Source organism: Numenius arquata, chromosome 31 (assembly GCF_964106895.1).
Source record: "Numenius arquata chromosome 31, bNumArq3.hap1.1, whole genome shotgun sequence".
NCBI classification, from domain to species: domain Eukaryota; kingdom Metazoa; phylum Chordata; class Aves; order Charadriiformes; family Scolopacidae; genus Numenius; species Numenius arquata.
In genome coordinates this window covers 86,042-94,244 of record NC_133606.1, presented here as the reverse complement: position 1 = coordinate 94,244, position 8,203 = coordinate 86,042, and the positions used below count along the sequence as shown (strand labels likewise).

The window sequence follows — 8,203 nt, the reverse complement described above, 5'->3', positions numbered from 1 at the left end:
ATCTCAGACAACTAAGTCAATGAGTGTCCTTTATTTTATTTAAGCACTCAGCGCAGCGCCTCATTTACACAGTCTCTGGGTCACACAGGACAGGCAAGGACCAAGTTAGAAATGGTATGAAAAAAGACATTTTTTTGGTAAACAACTTTCTCGCAAGTATAACACCACCACCCCAAAATACGTGCGAGAGGCTGTGCCTGTAGTGAGATTCATTGTGACTGCTATGGAGATGAAGATGGCTAGTTCATTGCTTTTGAAAAACACCGAGTCATAGTTTTCCTCAGGGCATCCTTGAGCTCCTGGTTCCTCATGCTGTAGATGAGGGGGTTCACTGCCGGAGGAACCACCGAGTACAGCACAGCCACCACCAGGTCTAGGGATGGGGAGGAGATGGAGGGCGGCTTCAGGTAGGCAAACATGCCCGTGGTGACAACCAGAGAGACCACGGCCAGGTGAGGGAGGCACGTGGAAAAGGCTTTGTGCCGTCCCTGCTCAGAGGGGATCCTCAGCACGGCCCTGAAGATCTGCACATAGGACAGCACGATGAAAACAAAACAACCAAATGCTAAACAGACACTAACGACAACAACCCCAACATCCCTGAGGTAGGAGCCTGAGCAGGAGAGCTTGAGGATCTGGGGGATCTCACAGAAGAACTGGTCCAGGGCATTGCCCTGGCAGAGGGGTAGGGAAAATGTACTGACTGTGTGCAGGAGAGCGTCGAGAAACCCAGTGCCCCAGGCAGCAGCTGCCATGTGGACACAAGCTCTGCTGCCCAGGAGGGTCCCGTAGTGCAGGGGTTTGCAGATGGCAACGTAGCGGTCGTAGGCCATGATGGTGAGAAGAGAAAACTCTGCTGACATCAGGAAGAGAAAGAAAAAGAGTTGGACAGCACATCCCGTGTGGGAGATGGCCGTGGTGTTCCAGAGGGAACTGGCCATGGATTTGGGGAGAGTGGTGGAGATGGAGCCCAGGTCGAGGAGGGACAGGTTGAGAAGGAAGAAGTACATGGGGGTGTGGAGGCGGTGGTCACAGGCGATGGCAGTGATGATGAGGCCGTTTCCCAGGAGGGCAGCCAGGTAGATGCCCAGGAAGAGCCAGAAGTGCAAGAGCTGCAGTTCCCGTGTGTCTGCGAATGCCAGGAGGAGGAACACAGTGATGGAGCTGCCATTGGACATTTGCTGCCTCGGGGCATGGGGACCTGTTGTAAGAGGAAAAGTCTGTGACAAGTTCAGGTAGATGTCTATGAGCAAAACGTATTCTGGTTGTCATGGAAACCCCCCAGGTCACCTCTCCCCTTTCAGAAAGACCTTTGGCTGAAGTCTGGTGGGTGCTGGCTGAGGATCCCCCGAGGAGCAGAGGGCTCCGCGGTGGGTTCTGGAGGAGTCAGTCCTGCCCTACAGCAATAGAGATACAGGAACCGGGAGTCATAACAGCTAAAACCCACCTGTGGCATTAGAGGGATTATCAGCTTTGTCACTCCCAAAGGTGACACTCTGCAAGAGCAGAGCTGTGGAGAATTGGGTTTATTTGTTTCTTCTTGCCCCGCCACAGTGAGCGTTATTTTTAAGGCAGAAATCCTTGCCATTTCTGCTTCTCTCCAGGAGAAGCCCTTGTGGGTCCTGTGAGGCAACGGGACTGTCCCTGTGTGTGGAGTGAGGACAGCCAGTGTCTCCACCAGCCCTGTTCTCAGCTGCCCTCGGCTGCCACCTCGGAGCTGGAGGGCCAGCGCGCCCAGATGTTCCCCTGAGAAGGACCTGGACAACATTGAGAGTGGGTGAATCCCATTTCCAAGTGCAGATCTCCAAGCTCTTCCTACTGCCTCATCCTTCCTGAGGGATACCTCAGCTCTCCACTCCCAGCCAGGGACCTGGAGGGCCCATTCCGGCCGCTCGCACACAGCCTTCCAGCAGCACCTCCATGGCCTTGGCACCGGGGGGCTGCTGGGCAACAGAGAGATGCAACTGGAGAGCTGTGCCCTTCTGGAGGACAGCCTGCAGCACAGCACACACACCCCCGGCAGGGAAATCACTGAATGTCCTCAAGAGCGTATGTTCTGAATGGAAAACTGGCTCCCTGAGCCCTGCAAACAGCATTGCCCCGAATTCTCTTCTCCAGGCTGAATCCCCCCAGCTCTCTCAGCCTGTCCTCGCAGCAGAGGGGCTCCAGCCCTCCCAGCATCTCCGGGGCCTCTGCTGGACCCAGACTCCCAGCTCAGCTGGGAACAAAGGCAGTGTGAACAGGAGGGGGGAAATGGAGAAATTCCCAATCTTCCTGTTAGTGGAGGCAGTTCAGGGACAAACAAATGGGTACTCGGAGTTTCTTCTCAACAGGGTTCCATGGGCTCAGGAGGTTACTCAAGCCATGGACCCCATGGCTTTGGAAGGGAAGGCTCTGCTGGGTGGCAGAAGAGACCTGGGGCTTGCTCCAGGGGAGGCATCTGCAGCGCCCGGCCCCCCCTCCCACGGCACTTTTGGGAGCAGCTCCCTCTCCTGTGTCTCTGCTTCCTGGAGAAGTCCCTGCCGGGGGCTGTTTCTCTGTGCCCAGGTCTCCTCCCTGTCTGTGCTCACAGACCCCGTCCCACCCGCTGGGTGCCCAGCTCTGCCCTGCAGACCCCTCCTGGCAGCCGGGCACTGCCCAGGGGCATCTCTGGGAGTGCAGGGGCTCAGGAGCAGCTTGGCCAGGTCCCTACTAGAACTGGGGGCTCAGTGCCTCCTCCAGAGCAGGGAAATAAATGCCCATCTCCCACTGCCCACCCAGCCCACCAAAGGTGGAAAACTCAAAGCAAAGCCCTGTTACCTTTCCGGAAAATGCTACCTTGATGTTCTTCTTGAATGTCCCCAAGGTGATGCCCGAGGCTGAGCTGGAACTGCAGCAAACCTGCCCCAGGCGGCACACTCTCGGCAGCAGAAGGACCCTGCTTTGCCAGGAGGGGTTTCTTCCAGCCACAGCTTCTCCCCACATTGCCGTGGGGAGCTCCCCAGGCAGGCTGAGCTGACCCTGGCGGCAGAGTCCCTGCCCCAGCACACAGCCCCCTGGGGTGCAGGGACCCTGCTCTGAAGGACAGCCCTGGGCACCCCTGGCTGCACACCCACCTTCACCCCCTGCAGCCGTCTCTGGGCAAACTGAGTCCTCATGCCCTGTCCTGGTGTAACTGGGAATCCCTGCTCTGCAGCACATCCTTCTCCTCTAAAGCAGAGGAGAGTCCTCTGGAAAGACTCCATATACTATGTCATGTTCTGCCTTCTGGAAATCCCTTCAGCAACTGCAGCTTCACTGCCTGGAACCCAGAGACTTACCCAGTCAAGGGCTGTGAAGAGTTCCCCTCCGGTGAGCTCTCACCTTCCTCCCACCCCAGACAGCCTTTAACCTCTCCCCTCGCTGCCTGCAGGCAGTGCCCCCAGCCCTGCTCCTGGGCAGAGCTGTCTCTCTGCCGCGCTGCCCCGTGGCCAGGAGCTCCCTCCGTCCCAGGAGCCCGGCCCAGCTCAGCAGCAGGGGACCAGCCCAAGGTGGCACTTTCTCTGCCCCCTCTGGGCTCCCTCCAGGTGTCCTCAGGGCTCCAGGGGAACCTGCTGTGAAACAGGCTGAAGGAATCCCTGATGTTTCCTCCCTCAGCTGGGGAGAGACACTAATTTCCAGCGGTGTCATTTCTCCTTTTAGGAAAAGAGTTTGGCGTGAGCGTTCCCTTTCCTTGTCCTGTCATTAGGCAGGACACCAGGAAGAGGAAAGCAGCGGGAGCTCTTTTATCCAAGCTGGGGGGATGTCTTCAGTTTAGTGAATTACGTCTTCTGGTGGTCGTAGGGCAGGAAAGACATTCAGCTGGGTTTTCTCCGTGCCATGTCTCTGCTCTGAAGCAAAGCTTTGCACACACACAGGATTTTGGAAATGTTAGGGCAACTGTGAGCTTGCCTGGTTCCACTCCTGGGGGGCTGGTGTGGAATGTGTGATCCAGGTATAAATACCGGCTGGGAGGAGAATGGCTGGAGAGCAGCCCTGAGGAGAAGGACATGGGGATGTTGGTGGCTGAGAAACTCAACATGACCCATCACTGTGCGCTGGCAGCCCGGAAAGCCAACCGCATCCTGGGCGGCATCCCCAGCAGCGTGGCCAGCAGGGCGAGGGAGGGGGGGGAGGGATTCTGCCGCTCTGGGGAGACCCCCCCTGGAGCCCTGTGTCCAGCTTTTAGTCCTCAGCACAGGAAGGACGTGGACCTGTTGGAGCGGGTCCAGAGGAGCCCACGGAGATGCTGCGAGAGCTGGAGCCCCTCTGCTGTGAGGACAGGCTGAGAGAGTTGGGGGGGTTCAGCCTGGAGAAGAGGAGGCTCTGGGGAGACCTTGGAGCCCCTTCCAGTCCCTCAAGGGGCTCCAGGAAAGCTGGGGAAGGACTCTTGATCAGTGAGGGGAGCCATGGGATGAGGGGGAAGAGTTTTAACCTGAAAGAGGGGAGATTGAGATGAGATCTGGGAAAGAACTTCTTTGCTGTGAGGGTGGTGAGAGCCTGGCCCAGGTTGCCCAGAGAAGCTGTGGCTGCCCCATCCCTGGAGGGGTTCAAGGCCAGGTTGGACGGGGCTTGGAGCAACCTGGTGTGGTGGGAGGTGTCCCTGCCCAGGGCAGGGGGTGGGACTAGATGATCTTTAAGGTCCCTTCCAACCCAAACCATTCGATCATTCTATGCTTCAGCCCAAATGTGCGGCAAAGCCCTCAGCAGGGACAGGACGAGCTGGAACTCTTCCCGTTGGAGACAGAGCTGTGGCACTGATGGAATAAACTGCCCAGGCGTGGTGGAGAGCTGAATACAGCTGGTCGTCCAGACCAGCATCTTCCAGGAACAGCAATAGTCCAGACTGAAAGTCAGTCCAACCTGGAAAGGCAATTCAAGGGCATCATTGTGCACATTTACTATTATGGGACCAACTAAAGAACCAAAGATAATGTGCGGTCACTGCTAGATTTGAGAGCAGATGTAGATAGAGCTGAGATTCTCCACGTTCTCTTTGCCACAGCCTTCCCCAGCAAGGTGTCCCACGCCTTGGTGACTCGAGGCAGGACTCCCAAGGAGAAGAGCCAGCAGTGGCTATGGGTCAGGTCAGGGGTCACAGAATCACAGAATGATATGGTATTGGAAGGGACCTCTGGAGACCATCTCCTCCAACCCCCTGCCAAAGCAGGTCCACCCAGAGCAGGTTGCCCAGGAAGGTGTCCAGATGGGTTTTGAATGTCTCCAGAGAAGGAGACTCCACCACCTCTCTGGGCAGCCTGTTCCAGGGCTCTGCCACCCTCGCAGGAAAGAAGTTCCTCCTCATGTTTAGATGCAACTTTGTATGTCCACGTTTGTGCCCGTTCCCTCTTGTCCTGTCACTGGGCACCACTGAAAAAAGACTCCCCATCTTCCTGACACACACCATTTAAGTATTTATAGGCGTTGATCAGATTCCCCCCTCAGTCTTCTCTTCTCCAGACTAAACAGACCCAAGTCCCTCAGACTTTCCTCGTAAGAGAGATGTTCTAGGCCCCTCATCATCTCGGTAGCCCTTTGCTGTACCCTCTCCAGCGGTTCCCTGTCCTTCTTGAACTGGGGAGGCCAGAACTAGACCCAGTGCTCCAGATGGGGCCTCCCCAGGGCAGAGCAGAGGGGGAGGATGACCTCCCTCAACCTGCTGGCCACCTGCTGGCTCTTCTTGATGCACCCCAGGATGCCATTGGCCTTCTTGGCCACAAGGGCACATTGCTGGCATTGACCCTCTGATCCCTCAGCTTTTACACTGAGCATGGGGCAGATGGGATGGAATACCCTGTTGGTCAGGTTTGGGTCGCCTGTCCTGTCCGTTCCTCCCTACAGGTGTGACCCCTCTACGCTTTTCCGCTTCCGGCCCTCCTGCGGGGCAAATAACAAATTTACCTGACCTTGGTTGTTATAGCAATATGGATAAGCAAGGGCCTCTCTGCACACCATTCCTTGGTACAATCAGGTCTTATCACTCTGAGAGCGAACAGTTTCTGAACAATATGCTGTTAATTTTCAGAGTTTAGTTGGTTAGAAGAGGCCCAGCTAAGAAGGTAAAATTACTGAACAGAAAATTAGTTCTGTTTTACCTCAAGCCAGGACAGGGTGTCACCCAAAAATCGTGCCCACCCCCACCCCCACCCCCCCCCAAAAAAATCCATGCAGACACCTGTGTTACCACCAGGACTGTTTTGCTCACGGATCCAAAGCACGGCACCGCCTGGGCTGCTCTGGAGAACATCAGCTCCAGCCCAGCCCAAAGCCGTGCAGTAAAGCCCATCCTGCTCCTGCCGGGAGGGGTGCTTGGGCACACTGGGGGGGCTCTTGCATCCCACAGGCCTTCGATGCCATCTCTTGTCACTGCCCAACCGCAGCCAAGCCCCAGAGCCCACCCGCCCGGACGGGCTCCCAGTGGCAGGGACACGTTGGCGCAGGGGACAGGTGGGATTTTTGGAAACGGACTGGGGAGAAAGCGAGGCATAACTGCTTCCCAGCACAAGAGGGGAACCCTCTCTCCTCTCTCCCCAGCTGTGCCGCCTCCCTGCTGGCGTCATAATGCACCTTCAGGTGACGCCGGCTGATGTCACCGAGGGAGGCCCCACATCCCAAGGGAGGTCTCCCCAGCGCCGTGGCAGGGCCGGCACTTCCCGGCGAGGCTTGGCCACGGCTGGGCACTGCTCCGGGGCTCCCCACGGCGGCCCTTGGGAGCTGCTCCACAGCCGGGAGCGGGGTCGGGAGGCAGCGGGGCTGCGCTGGGGGACCCTCGCTGACAGGCAGAGCAGGGGCACGTCGCAGAGGAGTTTTGGGCGAGGAGCTGCAAGAGCAGCCCTTTCCCTGAGCTGAGGGCAAGCGGGCAAGCGCCATGGAGGGCTGCCACACCGTGGGCATCACCTTGGAGCTGAGCAGCTTGTTCCCCACGCTCCTGTGTCTCTCCACCGAGGGTAAGAGTTTTTTGGGAGCTTCTTCCCGAGGGCTCGCACCGGGGCTCTCCAGTGTCCAGAGCTGCAGCTGCTGGGCTGTGGGGGTGGCTGCACAGGGCTGGGGGCTGCCAGAGCCAGAGCCAGAGCCAGAGCCCTGCCTGAAGGCCCCGGGGACACTGTGGCAACCAGGACTCCCGGGTGGTGATGCTGGGGCTGCCCTCAGCCCCGAGGCTCCTGTGGGAAGGTCTCGGTCCCCTCGCCAGGGAGGCCACCCAGGGCCAGCTTGCCCTGGGAGCTGGTACCTCTTGGGGTTCTGGCCCTGGGACCAAAAGGGGTCCTGGGGACTGAGGTGTCCCCCAGTTCTCACAAGGCTCTCATGAGGCAGCGAGAAATGCCTGTGCTGCAAATCAGCCCTTCACCTGGAACTGCTCTCCTTTGGGAGAACCTCTGTTCCTTCCCACGGGATCCTCACGTGCCACCAAGCCGGCAGATCACCTTGTGGGCTCTGGGGTGCCATCCCTTTCTGGGGGTTCGATGGCCACGGCCCTGGTCCTGAGCCCTTCCCACGTCCCCATTTCTGCTCCAGCCCTGCCCCGGGAGCAGAGTAAGGCTGGCACTCTGAGATTGGGGGGCACAGCCCAGCTCCGCAGCCGCCATGGCGGTGTTTGTCTGGGCTGTTTGTGGATGCCTGTCTCTGTCCCCCTGGGCGAGGAGCTTGTGAGAGGCTGTGAGCTGCCTGGCCCCGAGCCTGACACCTCTTTCCCTTGCTTTCCAGAGATTGTGGCTATCTGGGACGCTGTGTCTGCGTACATCCTGGGACAGCTGAAGCTGGACAAGGTGGGCTGGCGGCTTGCACCCCTTTGCCCTGGAGAGCCTGGGCCCGGGGAGCGCTCCCTCCCTGGGCATCGTGGCAGCACACCAAGACAACCCCGTCCGCTGAGAGCTGCTGCTTGGTCAAGCAGGAGAGAAACCAAGTCCAGATCTTGTCTGAGAAAGCATTCGGCAGACGATAGGGCTTCACCCTTTGCTACGGTCAGAGTGGAGACACCAGGCAGAGAGAGAGGGGCTTACGCTGGGCCAAGGGCCAAGGATAAGCCCCGGGAATCAGTCCCAGGGGTATTCCCTCTGCTGCAAATGCCTGGGATCTTCTCTTGCCAAGGGACGTTAGCAAACGTTTTGAGGAGGGGGAGGAAACAAACGGAGACCTTGGGCCTTTTGCAGAGCTCTCACTTTTCCTGTCTCTGAAGTACTCACTCATCAGCCTTTGTCTTTTTTCCCGG

General features: G+C 58.1%; 1 protein-coding gene across 1 annotated transcript; it reads right to left on the bottom strand.

The window, feature by feature from the left end:
• Window positions 1–239: 239 nt before the first annotated feature.
• Window positions 240–3,137, bottom strand: LOC141476397 (olfactory receptor 14J1-like). Its single transcript, XM_074165074.1, has 3 exons — window positions 3,096–3,137; window positions 1,448–1,496; window positions 240–1,261 (listed from the first exon to the last, which is right to left on the bottom strand). Exons 1-3 carry the CDS (start codon window positions 3,135–3,137, stop codon window positions 240–242), a joined length of 1,113 nt encoding a protein of 370 aa, XP_074021175.1.
• Between the last annotated feature and the right edge of the window lie 5,066 nt (window positions 3,138–8,203).

Coding starts and splice junctions, on each gene's coding strand:
- LOC141476397 (XM_074165074.1), bottom strand. CDS start 3,137: ATGAGGACTCAGTTTGCCCAGAGACGGCTGCAGGGGGTGAAG. Junction 1,497..3,095: donor GACGGCTGCAGGGGGTGAAG/GTGGGTGTGCAG, acceptor CTGCTCTTGCAG/AGTGTCACCTTTGGGAGTGA. Junction 1,262..1,447: donor TAATCCCTCTAATGCCACAG/GTGGGTTTTAGC, acceptor CATGACAACCAG/AATACGTTTTGCTCATAGAC.